The 27,755-nt window shown below is 40.5% G+C and overlaps 1 protein-coding gene across 1 annotated transcript in view; it reads left to right on the plus strand.

Moving 5' to 3' along the window:
* The first annotated feature begins 249 nt into the window (after window positions 1-249).
* WDR44 (WD repeat domain 44) overlaps window positions 250-27,755 on the plus strand; it is a 56,606-nt gene continuing 29,100 nt past the window's right edge. Inside the window, exons 1-6 of the mRNA XM_065410903.1 lie at window positions 250-326; window positions 13,734-13,770; window positions 20,476-20,550; window positions 21,217-21,871; window positions 25,717-25,799; window positions 26,975-27,070. Coding sequence (XP_065266975.1) covers window positions 250-326; window positions 13,734-13,770; window positions 20,476-20,550; window positions 21,217-21,871; window positions 25,717-25,799; window positions 26,975-27,070 — 1,023 coding nt within the window. The remainder of the gene's footprint in view (window positions 327-13,733; window positions 13,771-20,475; window positions 20,551-21,216; window positions 21,872-25,716; window positions 25,800-26,974; window positions 27,071-27,755) is intronic.

Here is a 27,755-nt window from a genome sequence, read left to right on the forward strand (position 1 = left end):
CGCGCAGCCCGGCCCCGCCCCGCGCTCCCGCCAGCGGCCCCGCCCCGCGCAGCCCGGCCCCGCCCCGCGCTCCCGGCAGCGGCCCCGCCCCGCGCAGGGTACGTCGCGGCGCCCATCGCCATTGGCCGACCCGCAGCGGCCCCGCCCCCGCCGCTCCGCTCCGCTCCGCTCGCGAGACTTGTGCGGCCCCCGCTGCCGCCGCCGCCGCCAGCCGCTTCGCCTGCTGCCTGCCGGGGCCGCGGCCCGCCCATGGCGTCCGACAGCGACACCGAGGAGTTCTACGACGCGCCCGAGGACGTGCACCTGGGGGGCGCCTCCCCCGCGCCGTGAGTACCGCCCCCCCCTGCGAGTACCGGCCCCCGCCCTGCTCCGCCCCCTGCCCCAGTGCTCCCCGTCCCCGCTCCAGTGCGTCCCCGCTCCCGGAGTATCTGGCACCCCCCATCCCTCCCGCGCCGTGAGTACCGGCCCTCCCCCCGCGAGTACCGGCTCCCCCGCGCCTCGAGTACCGGCCCCAGCCCCCCCCCTGCGAGTACCGGCCCCCGCCCTGCTCCGCCCCAGTGCTCCCCGTCCCCGCTCCAGTGCCCCCCCGCTCCCGGAGTATCTGGCACCCCCCATCCCTCCCGCGCCGTGAGTACCGGCCCTCCCCCCGCGAGTACCGGCTCCCCCGCGCCTCGAGTACCGGCCCCAGCCCCCCCCCTGCGAGTACCGGCCCCCGCCCTGCTCCGCCCCAGTGCTCCCCGTCCCCGCTCCAGTGCCCCCCCGCTCCCGGAGTATCTGGCACCCCCCATCCCTCCCGCGCCGTGAGTACCGCCAGCCCCAGCCGAGCGCCGCCTCGACCCCTGAGTACGGCCCCATTTCCCCGGGCTTCTTCCCCCCCCAGCCCCGCCCTCCCTTCCCCTTCCGCCCGCGGCCCCGGCCCGTCAGCTCCCCATTTCCCCCCTGCCCCCCGCCCGTTGGGCCCTTCCGAAGTGGGGTGCGCCTGGGGCTCCCCCCGAACTCGCGCCTCCGCCCTGAGGGGCGGGCATGCAGTCAGAGGGGAAGATGCTCTGCGCTCCCCTTCGCGCAGGGCCGGCTCCTTCTCTAGGCAGGAGGCCTTCTGATGGCTAATGTCCGGTAGTCCGTGAGGCAGTCACCTAGCTAACCTGCACTGACAGCTGCCACTGGGGTTAGATGCCTACGGCTTTAGGAATCTCTTTTGTGAGGGAGGAAACAGCCCCAAGTCTTCAACCTGTTGGTCAGTGGGTGGGACATCTCCTCTGGTTGTTGGGGGAATATGTGGCGATTACCGCGGGATGGCATTAGGGTGTTAGGTAATTATCTGACTTTACAAACTTTAAAAAATTTATTTTCCTAATTGAGGCTGCTTCCAAACTCTTCTGTCAAAAGGTCCTTTGCGCCTTGAAGAATTATTCATGTTTGCTTTGGTGATTCACATGTATGCGGTAGTAACAACTTAAATGCAATAGAAATGGCTTCCTACAAAATAAAAAATTGGTGAAATTAGCTATTTAAAAAAAAATATCCCTGCAGTGTTTGCAAGTCAAACCTTGCAGCATGGTGCCAATACATGAGATCATGAAAATGGCACTGAATGGTTTGTATTCGTTCTCCAAACTGAGAGAGAATCTGTATGTGAAAAGCAAATTAGATATTTATAAAGATCATGGAAGTGTTAATAACCATGTAAGAATTAATAATATGAGTACTAGTTTTTAAAAGCATAATTTTTAACTTCATAGTGTTCAATTTAAGGCCTTCTTATGAGCTGAGATGCAGAGAGTGAAAACAGTTTCATGTTTATAAACACAAAGTTCATACCTAGGAAATACAGAGTTCTTGAGGCAATCTACAGGTTTTGTGGACCTGCTTCAATATCATGTTTTATGCTTTTATGTTACTTTTCTTTTATGTTGAATTTGGAGTTTAAGAATGCCTGTACAACTAGCAAGCCACACAAGACTCTGCAATTTAGATGATGTCATCTTTCATTTTAGAATATTTGTGCTACATCATCTAGTTTACTTATTTCATAGGATATACTCTTGCTAACGCTAGTTCAATGCCTATTGTCTTGAATTAGAGAGGGTACCATTATCAATGTTAAAGTTCAAACCATTACTGTTTAGTAAAGCCAGATTGTCTACAGTTGTAACCTATGCGTGTTTGTATTGCGGGTTTTTGTTAATTGCTACAGCTGCATACTGTTTGAAAAACTTCAGTCTCATATGTTTGCTGTGCTTCAGAAACAATTCTCTATTACTGAAAACTAATTATAGGTTTTGGTAGAACAAAAATGCTTAAAGTTTTCATTTTTATCTTGAATATAAAAAAGCTCTTTAATTGGCTGCACTTGATTACACAGTTGCTGTTGGGGAGAAAAATATCACACAGATGACAAATGGGAAATAAAAAAACTCTAACCTTATTCTATGTGCATCCGAAGAAGTGGGCTGTAGCCCACGAAAGCTTATGCTCTAATAAATTTGTTAGTCTCTAAGGTGCCACAAGTACTCCTGTTCTTATTCTTAGTATCCATTACATATTTTTACATGTATATTGAGAATCGTCTTTGTAAAATCATGTTTGTGTGCCCTGGCCAAGTAATGCATTGCCTTATATAAGGACATAAATATTTTTATTACATGCAGTAGAAGGTGGTGGTAGACATTACTTTTATATATAATCTAGGAACCACAGTGAACCATAGAAGTAAGGCAAAATAAATGAGTTTTTATTTCAATGTAAAATCATAAAATGACCATCTGGAAATTGTGGATTAGCTAAAGCCACAACTACCCCTGCTGCAGATAAGTAAGCTTTTATTATAGTAACCTGTCACAAACGTCTTTCTTTTTAACTGTATATTTTAAATAGTTATTAGTTGGATCAATTCTGTTTTGCGCATAGTCTGAACCAAAAGCCATACACCCTTTGACCTTGCAGTGGAAGACCATATATAGCTTGTTGAAAGAGCAGTAAGATATGGGATCCATTCCATTTTTAAAACTTTAAGTTAGGGTTTTGGTTTTAACAATCTGTATATCAGCAAGCAGCCAGGGTCCAGAGCAAAGCAATAGATACTGAGTCCACACTGTCTGCACCCCCCACCCCCCTACACACTTTTGTCAAAGCTAGTGCATTCTGCACTATCAGCTTTTAACATGCACTCTGTCCTGGGCTATCTTAATATCACAAAGATGTATATTAGGGTTACTAGGCCTGGTATGTGATTTTTTTCTAATGTCACTCACCATGGTCATGCCTAGGCTGGATGCATAATTTAGTGGCCACCTCCAGGAAGCCCCTAGAGAATTACTGGTCTTACCCCATCTTTTTAGTAACCAGTTGCTGTATGATTTCCATGTAGAGCTGGTTGGGTTTTCATTGGAAAATGCTGATTTGTCAGAACTAAGATTTTTTTACAGGAACCTATCAGTTTTGGGAAGGTTTCTCTGGCCCAGATTGGATTCAAGAGAGACTGACCAATGTATAGTCCAGAATAGGCCATAGCCTGGTAGTTAGGGCACTCGCATGGAATGTGGTAGATCCAGGTTCAAGTCCTTGTCTCCAATTTTTTGCAAAAAACTTTGAAAGATCTTGGGTTCATCCCAATGCAGAAATATAAATTCTTGGAAAATTTCATGGGATGTAAAAACAGTTTCCCACCCAGCTCTAATTCCATCTCTGCCATTAGGTATAGAGCCTGCAAAACAGTAAAATTAAGCAGAAATATGATTTCTCACCATTTCTATGATCTGTCATTAACATTTGTAATTAATACTTGGTCTCAGGAGTACAAAACGAATTAATTTACGTGGTGTAATACTCCAAACACATGGTTTTTCTTTAGTAGCAGGAAACAAGAGGCATAGCCTAATAAATAGAACATGGGACTGGGTTCTAATCCTCTTACTGATATGGAAACCTCTGGCCTTGGACAAGTCACATGACCTTTGTTTCGCTGTCTGAAAATTAGGAATTATATTGCCTGCCCACATCACAGGAGTATTGTGAAGACTCTTTTAAATAATTAAGCTTTAAAGTGCTAAGTATTATTACTAGCAAAACCAAGTATAATTTGTTAACTAGCTGTATTTTCAAATATTCCCACTGTATTCAGCAGTCAAAATGCCTGCCATTATGTTTGACTCTCTCTGGGCACAAATCATTTAGAATTAATTGTAACATCTTTTGAAATTGGGCCCACTCCATCTGGCTCATGTAGCATTTTTTTGTCGCTACCTATACAATTCATATGCTTCTGAGGTTGGATAAACATTTTTTGTTTTAGGTTGTGTTCTGCTGTCCCTGTTGCTCTTGGAGGTTTCTGTGCATGTGGGAGGAACAGTATTTGAGTTGAGATCCACAAAAAGAAATATGCCCTGAGAGAGTAAGAACTGATTGGAGGCTCTTCCCATGCAGGGTATGTCTACACAGCAGCTGGGAGTTGTGGTTCCCAGTGCAGGTGGACATCCATACACTAGCTCTGCTTGAGCTAGCACCTGATCATAGCAGTTTGGCCACAGAAGAGGTGGTTAGCAGAACCACTCAATACAAACATAGCACACAAAGCGTAGTTCCTCTGACGCTTTGTTGGAGTTCTCTACTCAGCATAATGAGTCCTATGACAGCCTCTGAAGACTGGTACTTCAGACTATTTTTCTTGCTAATTTTTGCTAAAAACTTTTTCATGACGTAGTTCATTTGATCCTTGGAAAGCACTTTAACACACTTACACCAAAAATATTCTTCAGTGCATTACAGATCTAAATGTGTATATCCTTCAGCATGGGGTGTGTGTGTATATGTATTTAACAGCTTTAATGCGTCATACCTGAATTTTTTAAATTTTTGTTGCTAATACAACTTTCTGTGCTTATAAAGGTCAAACACAGCATAAAGTTGGGCTTGATGTAAACAACATCAGTGGACAAGTAAACAACAAATGAAATGCTCACTGCTGAGTCTGACTTAAACAAAAACGTGAATTTAACAGCTTAACCAAATAATGGTTTAATGGAAGCAGACACTTCACCTGTGTCTATACAAATGGCAGTGTTTTAATGCCACTGACTTGCCCACTGGGACAGCTATATTTAAATCGTCTTGTAAAGCTGTGCAGAACTTTGTGATTTTATTGCCTTTCCAGTAGACTGCATCTCTTGTTTTTTAGCCTTCTTATCAAATAGCACATAAACATTAGATAAAGTTACTCCACGTGTCATCAATAACATGTCATATCAAGTTGACATATTGACCTTGTTTTATATGACCTAATGTACTTAGTCAATTTATGAATGCTTTTATTTACATCTTGCTTACATGACTAGGTTTTTACACAGGTTTTTAAACAATTTTTAAGTGTAACAGACCTATGCAAATGTTATACAGCAAGAGAGAGTGGCTGTATACTTTCATGTTCTAGTTTTTAATAGCATATGAGTAGGATTCAGAATATAGGGGCAATATCCTCATGTCGGGGAAAATGACTTAACCTCCCACCCCAAAATAGTCAATTTAGACATTGCAAAACATTCATGAGCACCCATATCATTGCTGGGACAGACCTTTTTGCAGTTCCGTTGTGTTCTGTTTCTGCCAAGAGTGGGAATACATTTGAAGGGGGCTGGAGTTGTCCTTGGGAAGCATGACTTGGTCTGATTAACTGCATGTTCATTCATACATGTGCATTCAAAGTTAGGATGGTATTCCAGTGCTGCTGTGGGGAGATCCATCAGTATAATCAGGATTTATTTTTTTTAAAAAAGTTAGTGTTTATGGTTACAGGGATATGTTCTGATAATGAACCAGAGTCATGCTGTCTTGCTGAGACAGCATACAAGTCAAACAGTTGCTCAGATATGTAGACTATACCACTTATATCAGTTGAATATTGAATCTGAAGTTTAATGATGGTTTAAATGTCATTGTTAACAATTTCATTTCTGAACATGTCAGCAAAATAAGACTGACTTTAGAGGTGGAAAAAATGTATTGGGCCACCTACTTCCTTCCCTGAGTCCTGAATAAGATTTTCCCAATGTGTATATTCTCAGGGCTTTTTCCAGACTAATTACGGTAGAAATGGCTCAAACAATGTGGTTTCCATCATAGCTAAGGAGACTGATCTTAAGAAGTTTTCCTAAGCATTATTCTTTTTTTCTTAAATTAATACCATTATTCTTAGTTTGACCCCAGTGCTCAAGGTGAAAGGAATTAAAGAGGGGTAAAAGCTACCTATGGATGGGGTGTTATAAATTGGGCATTGGTTTTCAGTTTGACACCGGTGTGGACCATACATCCCACTACCCAGGTAACAGTTCTTGTTGCTGAGGGCTTGCAGTGTAATCTCTCTGCAAAAGTTTGGTTTGGTCATATTGACATAATAGCCACAGGTTAGGTTTTTCATTGTTAAGGGTGTCCACGTGTGTAAGTGTCTAGCTAAAACTTGGAGCTGATGGAAGAAACATGTGTAAATCAATAAACTTAACATTTGATTGTTTCATATAACCAGCTTCTTTCCTCAGTTTGCTAGGCCTCGGGGAGCAGTGGCTTTAGCACAGCTCCCCTACTCGAACTGCACTTTGACATTAATTTCTGTCATTACCAATGAAACTTAGTCTAGTGACAACCACTGGTGTTTGAAAACCCTTTAAGTTTTGATGGTGGTGTGGAGAAAAAACACCCCAAGTCCTACTTGTGATTAAATTGTGTTGCTAAGCTAGAATTCTTTACATCTAATAACTTAATAAAGATGAGTTCAAGCTATTTATTTTTCACTTGTGAGCTTGCTTGGTGTGTTAATTTTGTTTTTCAATCTAAATCTTAGGGCAGGTCTTCACTACGGGGGGGTCGATTTAAGATGCGCAAATTCAGCTACGCGAATAGCGTAGCTGAATTCGACGTATCAGAGCTGACTTACCCCGCTGTGAGGACAGCGGCAAAATTGACCTCCGCGGCTCCCAGTCGACGGCGCTTACTCCCACTTCCGCTGGTGGAGTAAGAGCATCGATTTGGGGATCGATTGTCGCGTCCCGACGAGACGCGATAATTCGATCCCCGAGAGATCGATTTCTACCCGCCGATTCAGGCGGGTAGTGTAGACCTAGCCTTAGTGTAATGGAAGAGCTATTGTATTACCTAGAATGCCTTGTGTAGCTTTTTAAAAAATGGTCTGGACTAAGGTATAAACAGAATAGCTTTGAGGAATAGCACAAAGTTGCTGTTTTATTGTTGAAAATATCTGATTAGTTATTTTAGAGCTGTTTGTTTAAGCAGCTGTCGAGCTTTTTACTGCAGTACTATGTAAGTAGTTTGTATTTCGGAGAGTGGAAAACTTGTTTTTTCACATCTAGCAGCACTGTTGGGAAGGCTGGGTTTAAACACCCCATGCTGCTGCTCTTATTGATAGGCCAACTTTTCTGCAGATGTCTTCACTTATGATTTGGGAGGAGCAGCTAACATGCCACAAAAGCCAGTAATTGGGATGTATGACTCTGAAGCACAAAGCCAGCATTTCAGGGAAAGCAAAAATACAAGAGGAGTCTGAGTATGCAAGGCTATCATTACACTATACATTCTTCAAAATAGTGACTTGATTTGGTATTTTTATCTGTTGCATAGTGATATTCATAGTAACAGCATAAATGATTTTAACAGGAATCACAATTAGCAATGAGGATTTTGTATGACTACACTATTGTGCTTAGAGTCAGTTGAATCTCACTTATGGGCTGCATACACTGGTGACAATGTGACTTGAAAACCCTACTTGTCCCTCAGAAAAGAATATTGTGACTCATGTCTTTAAAATCTTGTGGCTGTCATTCTGTTTAACACAACTTCAAGAAAAACCTTCTGATTGCAGCCAAATATTAAGTGATGCCCTTAAAGAATTGTCTACTCCAATATCACTATGACCCTGTGTGCATAGGAATATCTTTCAAAAATTTCCCACCACTGATGATGATAGTTCAGTTTTCTGGTGTTAGCAACTTTGGGGAACGCAAATGCTGCTGTTTTAAGCACCATGTTGTCTAACACTCAACTGGGGTCATCTCAAACCTCATTTCTTGCTTTTGCAGCCGTAAATATCTTAAACAATGTCCACTGTGATTTATGTGGCGGAGTACGGGAACCTAACAGTAAGGATAGACTGGGTTTGCTAACTGCAGACTCAGGAAGCCCAACCACTCTGGCAAATAATGAGTTAGAATGGATGTAACATTTCTAATTCTCTGTGTGAGAAACCTATTGAGATGAAAGTGTCTGGTCAGTATATGAAGTGTAATAATTTGTGATTCTATACTCTCTTCTATGACAAACATCAGTTTTGCCTCCCAACACTGCTGTGAAATGTATTATCTCCATTTTACAGACAAGGAGCCTGCAGCATAGAGTGAGTGACCTGTTCAAAGTTGCTCTCACCTCTCCTGCTGTGTTTTGCCCACTTTTCAGGCCTTGTCACTCCCTTTGTCGCCTCATACCACTCTCGCCTTTGTGCTTCTTGACATGCTGCTCCTTATGTCACGCTTGCAGATATCATTCCAATCAGAATTTGTAATTTGTCCATTATATAATTACTCAAATTTTTTCTTTTAACCTTTGACTCTCCTTTCCCTTGCCCCTCCCTTTGTCTGTCATCTTGTTGTGACCTAAACTTCTATTGCAAGACTGAACTTTTCAAAGGAGACTTGGGCTCCCAACTCCCATTGCAAGTCAATAGGAGTTGGCTGCCTAAGGCCCCTTTGACAATCACAACCTCAACTCCTTCGGGAAGCATCATGCAAAACTATGGTGCTATGTAAATGTTTAATATGGATAAAAATCCATACAAGTAACTGCATAGAATGCAATTTATCCCGAGGATTAAGGGCTGAGTTTACCCTTCCGGATTGGGGACTTCAGTAAGATTAATGACAGGTTTCAGAGTAGCAGCCGTGTTAGTCTGTATCAGCAAAAAGAACAGGAGTACTTGTGGCACCTTAGAGACTAACAAATTTATTAGAGCATAAGCTTTCGTGGGCTACAACCCACTTCTTCGGATGCATATAGAGTGAAACATATATTGAGGAGATATATATATATATATATATATACACACACACACACACACATACAGAGAGCATGAACAGGTGGGAGTTGTCTTACCAACTCTGAGAGGCCAATTAAGTAAGAGAAAGAAGGAAAAAAAAAACTTTTGAAGTGATAGAAGGAAAAAAAAAAACTATCACTTCAAAAGTTTTTTTTTTCCTTCTTTCTCTTACTTAATTGGCCTCTCAGAGTTGGTAAGACAACTCCCACCTGTTCATGCTCTCTGTGTGTGTGTGTGTGTGTGTGTGTGTGTGTGTGTGTGTATATATATATATATATATATATATATCTCCTCAATATATGTTTCACTCTATATGCATCCGAAGAAGTGGGTTGTAGCCCACGAAAGCTTATGCTCTAATAAATTTGTTAGTCTCTAAGGTGCCACAAGTACTCCTGTTCTTTTTGCAGTAAGATTAAATATTCTAAGCCAGATGTTTAGGGAGCTAAGGCATTCCCTCTAGCTGAGCCTATATGCTTCATTGTCAAAGTATATCTTCTTTTATTTGTAACTATGCTTCTATGACTGGACATATGGAGAGAGTCAGTCTCTCAGATAACTGGGTCCTGGACCATGTCAGCCTTAATTAGTTTCCTGTACATCACTGAGGAAAATAACTTGGGCATTGTTATGGACTGATCAATGAGAACATCTGCTCAGTGTGCAGCTAGGGTCAAAATGCATCCTAGATGACAGGCTGTATTAATAGAGAATAAAACTGAAAATATTGTAATGATCCTATATAAACAGATGGAATGCCCTTATCTGGACTGCTGTTTTTAGGTTTGGTCACCCCATTTCAAAAAGGGTATAGTGATAGAAGTGGTTCCAAGGATGGCAATGAAGATTAATAGAGACATGAAGATTTTCAGGAGAGGAAAGTGATTCAGGCTCTTCAGTTCAGAGAAGAGGCAAGTGAGATGGTAGAGATAACGAATTGTATAGACCGGGTAAATAAACGCCTATGAGTGACTTTATCTCGTACCACAAGAAAAAGGCGTCACCCAAATGGAAACCGTAGCAGACTTAATACTGATAAGGGGATACTTCTTGTGAACTACACATAGGAAACTTTGAACTTCTTGTTACAGGAGATTGGGGCAGAGCATAGTAGGATTAAAAAAAGGATTAGACTTCCATGGACTATAAAATATCCTCTGTTACATTAACTAGGTAGGGTAAATATTTGAGGGTTTCAGCGCTCATGCTTTTAGGATGTAAGCCAACCACTAGTTTTCGGGGGTTACTATCTAACTATCCCAAGGTTATTATATTATTGGAGTTTTAAACTTTGAAACATCTCATACTGGCCATTATTAGAGACGAGGTAAAACGCGGATGTGACATGTATGGTAATTCCTTTGTTCCTATACTTATTTTAACCACCATCTAAAACTGCACTCAGAGTGAATCGGTAGCCAGTGGAATGTATGGTGCATTAATTATATCCTTGTAATGGCTGGCCCCTCCTGAGACAAGCTTCTTTGTTCTCTATCAGCTGACGTTTCCAAATGTTTTCCAAGGGTAGCCCAAGTAGAGTGCGTAGCAGTGATGTATCCTTGTGATTACAAAGGTCTAGACTACTGCAGTAAGATCTGCAGATAGGAATAATTGCAGCCTCTACCAGCTATAGGTCATAAGAAGGAGGAAAACATTACATGTCCTTGGTGTCACATGGAAATCAGAGCAGCAGTGGATATGATGACTGGACTGGGCTGACTGAGGTCAAACATATACCTCCTGTACAAGATGGTCTTGTGGCTTCAGTCCAGTCCTCTGTTTCCCTCTTCCTGTCAGCTTCATCTTCCTCTTACCTAGGCTGATCCTAAGCCAGTTTGCTCCCCTCTTGTTCCTTCATCCCAGGAAAGCAAGGAGATTACAGTTAAGGGATTTGACAAAAGATCTCGGTGTCATTCATAGACGCATAAAATTTAAGCTCAGAAGGGACCATCATGATAATCTAGTCTGACCGCCTGCACATTGCAAGACACGGAACGTCACCCACCCACTCCTGTAATAGACCCCTAACCTCTGCCTGAGGTACTGATGTTCTCAAATCATGGTTTAAAGACTTCAAGTTCAGAGAATCCACCATTTACGCTAGTTCAAACCTGCAAGTGACCCCTGCCCCGTGCTGCAGAGGAAGGGGGAAAACCCCCCAGGTGCTGGGCCAATCTGACCTGGGGGAAAATTCCTTCCCGACCCCAAATATGATAATCGGTTAGACCCTGAGCCTGTGGGCAAGACCTACCAGCCAGACACCTGTAATAACTCAGAGCCTTTCCCATCTAATGTCCCATCACCAGCCGTTGGAGAGATTTGCTACTAGCCGTCACAAATCGGCTACATGCCATTGTAGGCAGTCTCATCATATCATCACCTCCATAAACTTATCAAGCTCAGTCTTGAAGCCAGTTAGGATTTTTGCCCCCACTGCTCCCCTTGGAAGGCTGTTCCAGAACTTCACTCTGACGGTTAGAAACCTTCACCTAATTTCAAACCTAAACTTGTTGATGGCCAGTTTATATCCCTTGTACTTGTGTCCATATTGGCACTTTACTAAAATAGCTTTTCTCCCTCCCTGGTATTTATTCCTCTGATGTATTTATAGAGAGCAATCATCTCCCTCAGCCTTCTTTTGGTTAGGCTGAACAAGCCAAGCTCTTTGAGTCTCCTCTCATAAGATAGGTTTTCCATTTCTCTGAGCATCCTGGTAGCCCTTCTCTGTACCTGTTCCAGTTCGATTTCATCTTTCTTAAACATGGGAGACGAGAACTGCACACAGTATTCCAGATGAGGTCTCACCAGTGCCTTGTATAATGGTTCTAACACTTCCCAGTCTTTACTGAAAATACCTCACCTGATGCAGCCTAGAACTGCATTAGCCTTTTTTACAGCTACATCACCTTGGCAGCTCATAGTCATCCTGTGATCAACCAAAACACCCACGTCTTTCTCCTCCTCCTGTCAATTCCAACTGATATGCCCCCAGCTAATAGGAAAAAAAATCTTCTTGTTAGTCCCTAAATGCATGACTTTGCACTATTAAATGTCATCCCATTTCTATTACTCCAGTTTACAAGGTCATCCAGATCTTTTCGTATGATGTTCCGGTCCTCCTCTGTATTAGCAATACCTCCCAACTTTGTGGTGTTTGCAAATTTTATTAGTGCACTCCCACTTTTTGTGCAAGGTCAATAATAAAAATGTTAAATAATATTGGTCCCAAGACCAATCCCTGAGGAACTGCACTAGTAACCTCCCTCCAGCCTGACAGTTCACCTTTCAGTATAACCCACTGTAGCCTCCCCTTTAACCAGGCCTTATCCACCTTTCAATTCTCATTAATCCCCATCTTCTCCAATATAACTAATAATTTCCCATGTAGAATTGTATCAAATGCCTTACTGAAATCCAGGTAGATTAGATCAACTTGATTTCTTAGACAAAGGAAATGCAGTAATCTTCTGAAAGATGATGTATCATGGACAGTGCAGGCCTAAATGTCTCCTGTTTTCACTTGCACTGAATTTAGCAAGAAGCTGTTCAGTGATGAAGACATTAATCTTCATGAAGTCTCCACTCTTGCTTGACAGTCTACTAGCATGGAGCTGCCCAATAAGGGGAAACAGGGAGGAGGAGGCCTTTTATAGCCTGGTCAGTTTTAGGATGAATAAGTAGGTTGAATGAAAGATTATAAGAGCAAGATCTTCAGGAGGCTGCTGGTATTTTCAGTTTTAGATCTTTTAATAAGCTGGTTATGTTTGTGGCTGTCCCACTGGCTATTCTTTGACTCCTGCTTTGCCTATTAAACCCCATTTGTTCAGGTGTAGTGACGATGGCAGTGATGTAATAACCTAAACAAGCTACTCTCTAAACATTTCATCTGCATTTAAGTGAAAATCAGTTTTGTTGGAAAGGATTTTTATGAAATCTGTTATGCAGGGATGATCCTCTAACTGCTAAATATCAGATAATGGGATTATGGAGCTGATAAATTTCCTGGATGAATATCAGATTATATTCAACAGTACTTTCATAACTAATAACCATATCTAGCATCTTCATTTGCCTTAAGTTTTTGTTTAGTACATTACATTTCATTGTTAATATAGCATAAAGAGACTTCCTAATTGATTTTTTCATGCAGACTCAAACTTCTATAATATTTGTACCAAATAAATTTCATGTCTTCCGTACATTTATTTATGAAACTGCTGCTGTTCAGATACAGTATTTGTAAAATCAGTGTCTGATGAAGTAGATCTGATAGATAATTTTAGGGGGCTGGGAAAGAAAAGAAAACCATTACAGAACAATATTAACAAAAATTCTTACTGGTAAAAGTGCCAATAAGAATTTGGTAAAAGCGTTTAACTCCCTTCAGCTTCTCTGAAAAGTCTTCACTGTAAGTGTTGAGGAACCTGTGGTACAATCACTTGTCTCTGTGTAGAAGAGGCAGACATAATATTTTTCACCTGAAAATTCAAAGTAAACCACCAGTTTAGAGAAGACTTTTGTCCTTGTGTTTTTTGTATAGTGAAACTTCCATTAAATAATCAAGGGAAGGATTCATTTTTGGAGCTTTGGGATTCTTTTGCATACTTTCATCTAAATCTTTTTTCCTTTTTTTTTCTAGCAGGTCACCGACAAAAGTTGGGTCCCATGTATTAAAGGTGTGTCTTTCTTTATATAATCTTAAATGTTTGTAATTTGACAATGCTTATGTAACATGCCTGACCTTAAGTCCATAAGGTTGATTCATGATATTATATAGCTGCATGTCTAGGCAGAAAATGGCAAACCAAGGATGAAACTTTTTCCCAAATCAGACTTTCCTTGTTGTGGGTTTGTTGGTTTTTTTAATGCCTTTTTTTTTTTTTTTTTTTTTTTTTTTAAGTTTAAACTTTTCTTGTTTCCTTTGGCTTAAAAAAAAGGAAAAGAAAAATGAACCCGTGTGCTTTGACTAAAGAGCTTAATAAATGGCATCCTTAAATTTGCAGAGTTTTTAATTACTCAAACAGTATGTAGAGGAACTGGGCCCATCTGTTTTGTTTTATATTCAGATACAGGAGTATGTCGGAGAGTTTTGGTCACCTTGATTATGCTGACTTATTTCAAATCGTTGACTAAAATTTCTATTCGTATTTTGGTGACAGAAGGCAGCAAAGTGTTTATACTTCAAAAGCTACCACTTCAGGTGACATGAAAGCAAAACTCTAAATTTAGCTTATCGAGGCAGCATCACCACTTCCCACGCAGGTAATTAGTATGCTGCTTCTATACACAATGACAGTGCAGCTGAACCTCTGGCATTTATTAAGTAGGTCAGGAATTGGTATATGTACAGATACAATTCATTATATGGGTTGGGAGAAGGGCCAAAGGTGATGCTATGCAATAATCTTTTATGTGGAGTAAAGCAGGGTTGGCCTTTTCTGTCCCAGAAGTGCTGGGTAATCAGTAGTGAAAATAGCAATATTTTGATTCATCAACAGTGGTAGAAAATAAGTCACAACACTGTCCCACAGATAACAGCATATCTTTATTCATTCCACTGTAATGTGATTTAGGAGGAGAGATTTAGAAAAGTCAGTGACTTAATTATGCCATTAAATTTATAGGTGTCTCACCTGGTATCCCGCTTTAATTTCAATGTCTCCTTGACAGTATGGTATTAAATGTCTAAACTTTTCAGTAAATGTAGTTCCATTTAATTCTGACAGAAAGTAGTATGTGGACGTGGATTGAGTTGGATTCCATGTATCATTGGCTAAACTTTGAGTGAGAACATTTGTCTATAATCTACGTTTTTAAGTACACCTCTATCCCGATATAACGCTGTCCTCGGGAGCCAAAAAATCTTACCACGTTATAGGTGAAACCGCGTTATATCGAACTTGCTTTGATCCACCGGAGTGCGCAGCCCCACCCCCTGGAGTGCTGCTTTACCACGTTATAGCCTAATTTGTGTTATATCGGGTCGCGTTATATCGGGGTAGAGGTGTATATTCAGTGGCTGGGCACTACTGTTTGTTGCTTATGGGGTCCTCACCATGTTACTAATTTTCATTTTTCATTAAGGAGCATCTTCCTAAATCACTTGACCTTCAAAAATCAGCCTTGTATAAAAACACACTATCAGCTTCACCGCTTGGTACCATTATCAGTTCATTAAACTTGTGACTAACCGTACAGCTGAAGGAGTTTGGGATCTTTCACAAGTCCAAAGTCTACTGTGTTAATGTCAACAAAAGTGGAAATTAATATAGCAAGCTTGTTGAGGCACGGACTACAGTGGGATGTATTTGTGTCAAAGTGTGTTTGCTTCTTGTCACCTTGTCAGTATGCCGTCGAAGGCAAATGTTGTAGGAGTTTATTATATGATGTCATGTCATGTCACTAAGAGGAATTAGAAAAAGTACATTAAAATATACAAGTATTTCTGTTATGGGGAAAGTGCCTATATACTCTCCTGTTGAGTAATTTTGCTCATTAATTAGTTCTCTGATAGAATAACTGCAGGTGCTTCTCTACTATATACTAATGTACATTTCTGGGCCAACACTTAAAAAAAAGTGTGCCTAAAGTTGGCTTTCAAAAGACAGCTGAGTTCCACTGAAGTCACTGATAACTGCTGGGTGCTCTGCTTGGTTAAAATCAGGCTACTGATTTAGGTGCCTGAATATGGATTTGGGTGCTGGAAATCAGGCTCCTACTTTTCAAGAACTTGCCCTTATTTTCTAACTTTTCAGTTCTAATTGTTGGAGTGTATTATAGACAATTCTCCCTGTTCCTTCTCAGGCCATAAACATGTTGACTTCTGATTTTTAACTGAGATTAGTTAAGGGGTTTAATTGTAGACTAAACTGGATCCCATTCAACAGTTAAAATTTGGTCTGATATTACAATTTTTTGACAAACTTGATATTACAGTAAAAGCTTTGTTATCCGGCATGTTGGAGGAATGGGGGGTGCCGGTTAGTCAAAAACTCCAGTTAACTAAGAGTTATACTTACCAATGGGTTACCAATTTTCAAAGAATTAGAATACAATAAAATGAATAAACATTCCTATTCTCGCCCTTTACAAGACATGTACAAATATCTATTTTCTGTTTTAATATCAATACAAGTCTCTTACACTTCTCTCCTTTGCTTTTCACTGGTATTTTGGATGCCATAATGGTAGTGTGGCATTGATATCTTATGATAAACACAGGACAATGCACCGAGTAATAAACCGACCAATCACAATGGCAGATACAAACAGAACAGCCTTTGGCTCTTCTTGGCTAAATCAAGCGTAGTCTGACTGCTCTCGGAAATACTCGAGTCCCGAATAGCTTCGGCATCAATTCCGGTTAGCTTCAGCATCGGTCCTAGTTACTAGATTGAAGATTTGTGTTGGGGGGTATCAGAAATGCCGGTTTCTAGAATTTTCCAGTTGGTAAAGTGCTGGATAACCTAGTACAGTTAAAAGGTGTGTTACTAAAAGATCTAGAAAAAATAGACCAAAATAGACCAAATCTGCTTGCAAATTTATACTTAATGAAATAAGAGGTCTGGATGGGGGTTTGAGGGCGCACTGTTCAACTCACATGAAAATCACTGCTTCCTGATTTGCGCTATCATCACACCAGAGGTGTAGAATAGCGTTGGCTGCATCCGAGTTCAGAGACTCAAAGTGTGTTCATTTTATATTGCTCTTGCATTGGTTTTACCTCATCACAGGTTAAAATAATGGCCTATCAGATTACTCTTCTCAGCCAGTTATGCACCAGGATTTCTCTCTTCTGTGTAAGAATAGCTAATACTGGCCTTCGCCTGTGGGTTTGGGCTCTAAGTGCCACTCTCTTTTTCTCCACATCATCATAAGCCATATAGTATGTGAGTTGCAGAGTGTCTCAAAGCTTACGGGTCAGCATATGATCAATATTCTGTCAGCTGAAATGAAAACTAGCTTTTTTGTCCCCTTAGCAGTGTTGAAGAGGAGAAAGTGAATTCCTAATAAGTAAATTGCAATAGCAGATGTGTAAGGAGCACTTACACTGATTAGTAACATCAATTTTCCAGTATAATTTTTTTCTGTTCCTGAAAAATGCTCATTTTTGCTCCCTGGGTTAAACTTGAACAAATGGTGGTGGTCTCCTGAAAATACTGCACAGAATGTCATACCAGTACAGCCAGTAACTATTTAGAAATGCTGTTCAAGAAGTAATGGGTATAACTATAACTCAAATAGCACATTTCAATTAAAGAAATACTTTTTCTTTTGGACATTTTTTTTTTTTTGGTCATTGTATGAAAAGTCCACACTTTTAACATGCAATTGTAGTCTTTAACCAATCTCTAAAATGTTCAAAATTAAGTTTAGTTACTTGAGCTAAATAAATGGCTAATGCTTTAGAATTGGGTTCCAAACATTTGCTTTAGGTCTTGGTGTATTTAATACACTTAATATAAAACTTCATTGTGTCACTGTTTTCCTGGAGCTGCTGCTATGTAAACTTGCTAAAATGTATGCTACATTGTACTTTCTTGGCGAAGTGTGACTGGGGGTGAAACAAAGTGCTCTAAGGGTTGCATTGTATGTTTAAGATTTGTTCATAAAGTTAAAATATAATCAGTGGAAATACTATTCAAATGAATGGTACAAGATGCAAACTGCCCTGGATGTGAAAGTATTTTCTAACCACAACATTTCTTATTTTTGTAACAAGCAAATATCCCATAAGGATCACACTTAATGACTTTCATTTTAGGGTGGAGCAGTTTTGTCTGTCTGCGGAATGGTAAACAATTGCTTAAGTATTTTCTTGTTTGTGTTCATTAAACCACATAATGAAATGGGTTTAATATGCTGTACTGCAGATTCATTAGATTCCAAAAGCATCTGATTGAACATACCTTTTTATTTAGTTGTATTAACTAGTATTGCTATGCCAGGTGTTAAGCAGTTATAGTTAGGACAGAATACAAGGTTGTGAATTTTCAAGAGCTCAAAAACTTATTTGTGATTGCCAAATGTGACTGTCCTGATTTAACCTGGCAACTACTAATCACATTTGACTTGCTATTGTGGGTGATGGTAGTACTAGGCTTTAAAAATGTGAAAATACTGCAAGTACCTAAAGATCACTTGTACTGAACTAGTTTTGCATAATCAAGACAAACTTTACGTAAACTACTATAAATGTAGCTGTGTTGATCCCAGGATATGAGAAACACAAGGCGGTAAGGTAGTGTCTCTTATTGAACCAATTCTATAAATGATTATATACAAGAAACCCATGTATTACCAAACTTACCTTCACAGATCCAGCAACCACCTTAGACACACCAAAAAATCTGTTATCTACAGCCAGGCACTCAGCTACCACTGAATTTGCGCCAGAGAGAGAGTTGGGGATACACATATCTAAACACACTTAAAACTGCCTTCACCAAGCAAGGATAGTCTACCAGAGAAGTAGATTGCATAATGGAAAGGGCCACCCAAAGACCCTGGGAGAACCTATTTCAGTATGTGGGAAGGGGGAAGCCAATGACCGCTCACCTCTAGTTGTCACCTACCACCCCACACTGGAGCCCATACGGAGTATCATCATCAAACAATTACAATCCATATTTTATAGGGACCATATCCTGAAGGGGGGAGGATAGCTCAGTGGTTTGAGCATTGACCTGCTAAACCCAGGGTTGTGAGTTCAATCCTTGAGGGGGCCACTTAAGAATCTGGGGCAAAATCAGTACTTGGTCCTGCTAGTGAAGGCAGGGGGCTGGACTCAATGGCCTTTCAGGGTCCCTTCCAGTTCTAGGAGATAGATAGGATATCTCCATTAATAAAAAAAAAATAATAATAATAAAAAAAATAAAATGGCACCAGAGCCTACCAGAACAATGGCTACAAAACCTACAGACATTCTCCACCCCTGTGATGATGAATACCCCCCACAACGCACCTTTCAAGATTTATGGATCCTATACGTGGCCTGTCACAACACGTAGAGTACCTCATCTGGTGCATCAGATGCCCCAGTAACAACTATGGGTGAAACTAGACCATCACTGCACTCTAAATGAACTCTCAGAAAAATAAGACAAAAATGCCATCTCATCCATCAGTGAACACTTCACAAAGCAATCACTTCATATCTGACCTCTCCTTCCTCATTCTGACACCTGCACAACACTTTCAAAAGCAAGCCTGGGAGCTTAAATTCTTAATGCTGGTAGACAGTAAAAACCATGGACCTAACAGGGACACTGGTTTCATGGCTCATTCCAACAATCTGTAACACACACCTGCCTGCTAACCCTTAGGCCTGGTCTACACTGGGGGGGAATCGACCTAAGATACGCAACTTCAGCTACAAGAATAGCGTAGCTGAAGTCGAAGTATCTAATGACGACTTGCCTCGTGTCCTCATGGCGCGGGGTTGACTGCCGCTGCTCCCCCGTTGACTCCGCTTCCGCCTCTTGCCGTGGTGAAGTACAGAAGTTGACGGCAGAGCGATCGGGGATCGATGTGTCGCGTCTACACTAGACGCGATACATCGATCCCCAATAGATCGATCACTATCCGCCGATCTGGTGGGTAGTGTAGACGTACCCTTAATGGTCCACTTCAAACCCCTTTTGCATAACAATCTTATTGCCCACACATCTCAAGGGATCTGCAATATGTTACCTCCTTATGCTTACTGTCTGTCCCACTCTGATTTCTTTTCCTAGACCTGAAGAACAACCGTGTGTGGTTCAAAAGCTTGTACCCTCCACCAACAGAAGTTGGTCCAGTAAAAGATATTACCTTACCTACCTTCTCTCTCTTATAAATGTTTAATTTTTCCTAATTTTCATTTGTTGCAGATTAAAAAATATGCTTGCATTTATTTCTCATAACTAAACATTACCTTCAATTTGGTCATTTTAGCAATGAACTCAGAATATTGGTTTTTGTGAGATTTCAATGGGAAAACACTGGGTTTCATAAGCACGAGATTCTAATTTCTGTGTAGGATCATTTAGATGGAAGGAGGTTATCTTGTGATAGGCAGAGACCTTACCAAGCACTCCTAAAATAGCAAGAGAATAGAAAAGTACTGAAATTGAGTTACTTTTTTATTTCTCATTGTAGTGTATGTTGTCTGTTTCTATGATTACCCCAGTGTGACATCTTTTCCAGTTTGCTCTATGAACTACTGCTTAAGCTTCTCAATATGACAGCAATCAAACCAGTCTTCATAGATAGCAGAATGTTTGCCCCCTTGGGATATTTTGCTGTTTTGCCACTTAATTTGTATCTTTGCTTAGTTACCTTCGCTTAGCAAAGAATTTCTTCTTCCTTTCCTTACTTATTATTAATGGTTGTTTTTACAGGAAACAGACAGCAATATACACAGAGTTGCAAATGAGGCCCTGATACAGGAAGTAAAACAAGATGACTCTAAAGAGGTTGGTTAAACATCTGTTTAGCAGTATATAAAAATGTCTAAATTTAGATTGAAAATTTTCTTCGCTGAATTAAAATATTTTAATAATTTTTAATTCTAGCAATATATTGAAATTGGAATCAATAAGTTTTTAAATTACCTTAATACAAAGTTTTTAGAAATAGTTATTGTAAACAGTCCAAATGCTGTTCAGTGTGGGGAAAATCAAGCTAAATATGTTCAAAATAAAAAATCAGGATTTGTGGCCACTAAATCATTTGGCTAGTTTACTTTTTTTTTTTTTTTTTTGGACATTTATTATCCCTCACTCCCCCTATTATACTGTAATCAGATTTGATTTTTGTGTTTTGTTACAACCTTATCTTTTAAAAAATATAAACTACACTAAAATGCAGTCTACGTTTTCTGAAGTCACTTGCCCCCATTACCACTCAAGTGGGCGTATTTCTGTACTTAGCTTCTAGCCCCCATAATTTTGTTTAAAACATGCTGGAGGGTAATATTTACTGGTTGTGTCCTCGTTTTCATTATAAAAGTGAGGTGACTTTTCCTTAGAAGCTGAGACTTATCCTATGCTGTGGCATGGACTGCCTGACAAGTGTGCTCTAAGAACTCTGCCTTCCTATATTTGTATGTCTTGGCAAACCTATGTTTTGGGTTTTTGTAGATTATTGACAGTATTCTAGAAGAAAGCCAAAAGGTACAACAGCTAGAAGATGATCCTTTGGCTTCCCAGGGAAAAGAACTAACTGATCAAACTTCAGATACAAATACTTGGATTCCTGGAGCAGATATCCTTAGTGATATTCCTGAGCTACTAGCTACAGAATCAGCATTACAAGAAGATACTCAAGAACCTGTGACTCAGAGTACATGTAAGGAGGCAGAAGTGGAATCCAGAGGGGTTTTTTTGCCTTCTGACCATGCCGTTGAGCATCAAGAAGGTGAAACCACTAATAAACTAGCAGAAATAATAAATGCAACTGAAGAGCTTAAAATCACAGAAACTTACTCGCCAAAAGAAACCTCTAAAAATGAGGAAATAGAAGTGAAACAGACAGTTATTTTAGAACAGGTAACTTCAGATTTCTTACCTACCAAAGATCTTACAACAGAAGAAGTGCCTCCAGCCAAACCCCCAAGGCAACTTAGTGTAGAACCCGATATAGTTGCTAGCACTAAGAAATCTCTTCCGGCACGCCCACCGCCTCCAGCAAATGTTCCTCCTCCTAGACCACCACCACCTGCACGACCCGCTCCACCACCACGGAAGAAAAAGAGTGAATTGGAGTTTGAGGTGCAAAAATTATCTGGTTTAGAAGGTAAGTATATGCTTTGCCCTAAGGTATTCTGTCCAGATTAGTGCACCAACTTTCTATCAATAGACAGTTGCCATTTTTCTGCTTTTCAGAAATTACTGAGCCTCTTGATTTTCTTTTGGCTAGCGATCCTAGAATTAAAGAGATGCAATCAACTGAACAATCACATGAGATTTTCAGATAGCTAGGTGAGTTAGGAGCCCAAGGCCCTTTCAAAGTCAACAGGATTTGGGCTGCTAACTCACATATTTTCTTTTGAAACTCTCACTCCATACTTCTGCCAGAATTTTTCACCCACTTTTTTATTCAGAACACCTAAAACAACAGAGCAAGAGAGAGTAATGGAAATATTTTCTCTAATTTCTTTATTTTCTGTGTTTGCACCATTTTGTGATCAGTTTTACTGTTCCTTTATCTTTTCCCTGCTTATGTCTCATCTGCACAGCAACAGGAGACTAAATGTTTTTTTAAAAATAGTGACTAGAAAGCCACAGATTAGATGTGGGACTCAGTTATGGTTTTGGCTAGATCTTTAGAAGTAGAGTCTTTCTTTGGTATTCATATTGAACTTCTTAAAAATCTGTACACATGACTTTTAGTTATTATTGTTGCCTATACTGTAGGTATCTTACTACCTTCTACTAATGATGGTTGGGTGTGCATTTGTATTGGAGTGTCATAAATAAACATGATACGCAGTCCTGAAGCTAGCACTATGTCACTTTATACTAAGTAATTATATACTGTCCCAGAGAATTGCCCAGCAACAGTGAGGACAGCTTATTAGAAACAGTAATCAGTTCACAAAAATCAAATTAAACCTTCAGTACTAAATTTCTGATGCAATAACTGTCAAAAATAATTTTTAGTCAGAACCAAAAGAAGCTTGATCTTCTGGCACTCTGTCAACTATTTCTGCATAGGAGAGGGCTGTCTTTTATGTTGAGAATAGTGTAGGACAGAAAATGGCAAGTTTGATAGGCTATAAAATATACTTTGAGCAAGATAGAACTCTTGTGGTGAAAGGTAAAACACGCAGCATAGTACACGCATAAATTTTAGTTTTCCAGTGATGGATTTTCCCCATATGTATTGTCTGAGGATTTGGTTTTTAAGCAGGGCACATCCCTAATGAAACTCTTTGATGAAACATTCCACTAGGAGGAAAATTAACCTTTGCTCCAGCAAATAGAGAAATTGTGTAGTTTCAGTATGCCAAAAGTCAGCTTAAATAAATTTTTGGGTGCTTTTTAACCACTGGATGATGAAGAGAAGGAGTTAGCGGTGTCATATTGTAACTATATCATTTTATATCATTACAGATTATTTCAGTTCCTGCTGATTCTAAAATTATAAATGACCTGTAAAATATTCTATAATAAATATTTAGTTTCAGAGATTACTATGGGGGAAAAACAGTTCAAGAGAGTGGGCAGTTTTTCAAAGAGACATTATTAAGGTCACAGTAAGAGCAAACTATCCCACTGTGTAGGAAAGATAAGGAAGTATGGCAAGAGATCACCCTGGCTTAACCAGGAGATCTTCAATGATCTGAAACTCAAAAAAAGAGTCTTGCAAAAAGTGGAAATAACACGAGATTAAATTAACTAGAGACATAAAGGGTAACAAGAAAATATTCTACAAATACATTAGAAGCTAGAGGAAGTCCCAGGACAGGGTTGCCCGTTACTCAAGGGGGGGGGGGGGGGGCGGAACAACAGAAAATGTGGAAATTGCAGAAGTGCAAGATGAGTTTTTTGTTTCAGTCTTCACCAAAAAGGTTAGTGATTGAATGTTTAACTTAGTGAATGCCAGTGAAAATGAGGTAGGATCGGCGGCCCACATAGGGAAAGAACAAATTAAAAGTTACTTAGGTGTCTGCAAGTCACCGGGGCCTGATGAAATACATCCTCGTATACTCAAGGAGCTGACTGAGGAGATATCTGAGCCATTAGCGATTATCTTTGGAATCTCTCCCATCTTCCATGACTTTTCAGAGGACTGGAGAAGGGCAAATATAGTGCCAATCTATAAAAAGGAAAATAAGGACAACCCAGGGGAAATTACAGACCAGTCAGCTTAACTTCAGTACCCAGAAAGATAATGGAGCAATCAATTCACAAACACTTAGAAGATTATAAGGTGATAAGTAACAGCATGGATTTGTCAAACCAACCTGGTAGCTTTCTTTGATAGGGTAACAAGCCTTGTGGATATCCGGGAAACAGTAGATATGGTATATCTTGACTTTAGTAAAGTTTCATACAGTCTCGCATGACCTTCCCATAAAGAAACTAGGGAAATACAACCTAGTTGGAGCTACTATAAGGTATCAGTTCTGGGTCTGGTTCTGTTTAATATCTTCTTCAGTGATTTAGATAATGGCATAGAGAGTACACTTAGGAAGTTTGCGGATGATACCAAGCTGGGAGGGGTTGCAAGTGCTTTGGAGGATAGGATTAAAATTCAAAGTTATCTGGAGAAATGACCTGAAGTAAATAGGATTAATTCAATAAGGAAAAATGCAAAGTACTCCACTTGGGAAGGAACAATCAGTTGCACACATACAAAATGGGAAATGACTACCTAGGAAGGAAAGGGATCTGGGGGTCAGAGTGGACCACAAGCTAAATATGAGTCAACAGTGTAACACTGTTGCAAAAAAAGTGAACATCATTCTGGGATGTATTAGCAGGAGTGTTGTAAGCAAGACACGAGAAGTAATTCTTCTGCTCTGCTCTATGCTGATTAGGCCTCAACTGGTGTATTGTGTCCAGTTCTGGGTGCCACATTTCAGGAAAGATTTGGACAAATTGGAGAAAGTCCAGAGAAGAGCAACAAAAATGATTAAAGGTCTAGAAAACATGACCTATGAGAGAAGATCGAAAAAATTGGGTTTGTTTAGTCTGGAGACTGGAGTGGGGGGGGACATAAGTTTTCAAGTACATAAAAGGTTGCTACAAGGAAAAGGGAGAGAAAATTGTTCTCTTTTACCTCTGAGAATAGGACAAGAAGCAACGGGCTTACATTGTAGCAATGGCAGTTTAGGTTGGACATGAGGAAAAATTTCCTCAACTGTCAAGGAATAAATTGCCCAGGAAGATTTTGTCATGGGAGATTTTTAAGAGCAGGTTAGACAAACACCTGTCAGGCATGGTCTAGATACTACTCAGGCCTGCCATGAGTGCAGGGGTCTGGATTAAATGACCTCTCGAGGTCCCTTCCAGTCCTAGGATTCTATGTTTAAAGAAGCTCCTATATTATTGTTTCACCAAAGTACAGTATCTGCACTGCCTGGCTGAGCTGCCTGTACTGCTCAGTAGAAATAGTTGCCTAACAAAGTCTTGTACAAGGAACAGAACAATGAATAGTGTATTCAGCAGCTTGGTGTACACGGCAGGCTTCCCAGAGCTGTGCACATTGCAGCTGAAGGATGTATAATCTATATCTCCATGCTAATAAATAGACAGAAGTAAACAAAAAACAAGTGCTGCTCAGGCCATGGGGGGAAAAAGCCAGTAACATAAACACTTGCTGAATGGAGTAGAGGTTAGTAGCAAAACTTATTTTCAGGCTTAAATGATCCCCTTAACTGGTGCTGGATTTGTGTGCATAAGAAATCTAATTGGCAATACAGATTACTAATAGTGTTTGATATTTATTTCAGTTTGAAAAATGTGGTTTATTAATGTAACTTTGACTAAATGATCTCTGTTTGGTATTGTAATTAAATACAAAAAATTCTAGGGCATATAATAATATTATGGTGCACCTTCTTCTAACCTGCAGTTGCTTTATAGTTCCTAGAGAGAATTTAACAACTGGTGTTCTCTTTGCTTTGAATACAGTGACAGACTGCATGGTCAAAGATTCTCAGCCTTCTTTGGATCTGGCAAGCGCAACTAGTGGAGATAAAATAGTTACTGCACAGGTTAGTGAACTATTATATTATTCTGCATTGTGGCTATCTGGAATCACATTCATGTATCCGGGCCCCATTGTGCTAGGCGCTACATATGTGTACACACAGACAAAATGAAAAGATAGTCCTTGCCTCAAAGAGTGTACAAATAAAGTAACATCTTTGGACGACCCTAATAAAGTATTTAGAAATCGTACCGAATGGGTTCATTTAAATAGGCACTTTCCCATCATAACAAACTTGGAGAAATCAAAGGTGTACGTATGTGTAGCTAATATTGCATAAAATACAGTGCAGCCAAAGGAGAATGAAAATAATAGTGACAGCAGGTTGTTTTTAATTCTTGAAAGTCCTTTAATGCAGATGGAGCCTCACACAAGTGCCTGGCTCCTAGAGCTGACTACAAGTAGCAGCGCACTTAGATGCTTTCCCTTCCTTCTCCAGGTTCTCTCTAACCCCACCTACCTGCATCCCAACTAGTCAGGGGAGAGCCTGTTACAATAGAAAAGACATTTACTTTGTCAGTATTTTTTAGTACGTCTCTTGCCAGTGAAGGTTTTTTTGACTGAATAATATTTTTCTATCTCCCAATCCACCTTTTGTTTGATTGTACAGTAGATTTTGACAAACTTGCAGCTGAAATTATTGTGGCCAAATTCACCTTAGGGTTAACTCCATTATAGCCAGTAAAGTTGCCCAGGGATTTGTTTGACTCTGAACTTTCACCACAGGACGTAGCAAGAGAAAATGAGATAATCGGAAAGTCACTTAAATATAAGCACAATCACCCTTGGTTGGGATCAAGGGAAGGGAAGCTATTCCATCTTGGGACCCAGTCTTTCACAAGTACTCAGTGTTCCCAACGCTTTAACAGAAGTCAGTTGGAGCTACAGGTGCTCAGCACTTGCGAATATCCGGCCTAGAGGTTTAAAGGATTGTGTATTTGGTAGTCCATCTGTATAGCTATTCATTCAGAGTTTAATTTCAGAATACTTTATTTGGAAACATTAAATGTACATTTTTCAATTGGAAAATGGTTAATATCTCTCTTTTTCTGGAAATCTAGTGTAATGTAATTGCCAATTTGTACTTCTGGAATTATAGTGAAACTAATATACTTAAAGAATGTTTTAAGTAAATACATATATTAATCTATATATCTCTCTGCACACACACAACTGCAGGAAAATGGAAAAGCAGCTGACGGACAAACCATACCAAATGAATTGCTTGGACCACAAAGACCCAGATCTAACTCGGGAAGAGAACTCACAGATGAGGTATTACTAGGACTTCTACCCAGTCCTTTCTCATGTATGCTTTTTCTTTGCAGTTTGAGAGGTGGGTTAGAATAGTCCTGTTTCATCACCCCTGCTCGTGCACTGTTGAACCATGATATAATGAGATGGGGAAAAGGAAGGCACAGTGGGGAATGGTGAAGAGCAACACAATTTTTCTTCACAAGTTAGGAGTTTCAAGTGAATCAAGGCTGTGAATGCTCACAGCGTGTTTAAATGCTTCTGAGCGTACTGGAATTTCAAGAGTGTTTGGCTGCATATTTTATTAGAAGATAGAATATTTTCTGTTATACTTATGACTAAGGGTATGTTTATGTCACGGAATCCATGTCTTCCAAAGACTTCTGTGACATTTTCTGCTTCAGCCCCTGGGGCTGTGGGACAGGAGCTGGCAGCCAGAGGGGCCCCGGCAGGGTTCCAGCAACAGGCAAAAGCCTCCTCAGGGTTCGCCTTCAGGTTTCCAGCCACAGGCAACAACCTCCTCAGGGTCTCCCTGCAGGGTTCCAGCGATGGGCGACAGCCTCCTCCGGGGGCCCTCCTCAGGGTTCCAGCAACTCAAGGGGACCGCTTCCTGGGGTGGAGGTGGGGAAGGGAAGAGTACCTTGCAGTTCCCAGCCACCACGGTGGCAGGGGAAACCATTGAGCTGCAGCAGCAAAAATCACGGAC

This window comes from Emys orbicularis, chromosome 9 (assembly GCF_028017835.1).
Source record: "Emys orbicularis isolate rEmyOrb1 chromosome 9, rEmyOrb1.hap1, whole genome shotgun sequence".
NCBI lineage: Eukaryota > Metazoa > Chordata > Testudines > Emydidae > Emys > Emys orbicularis.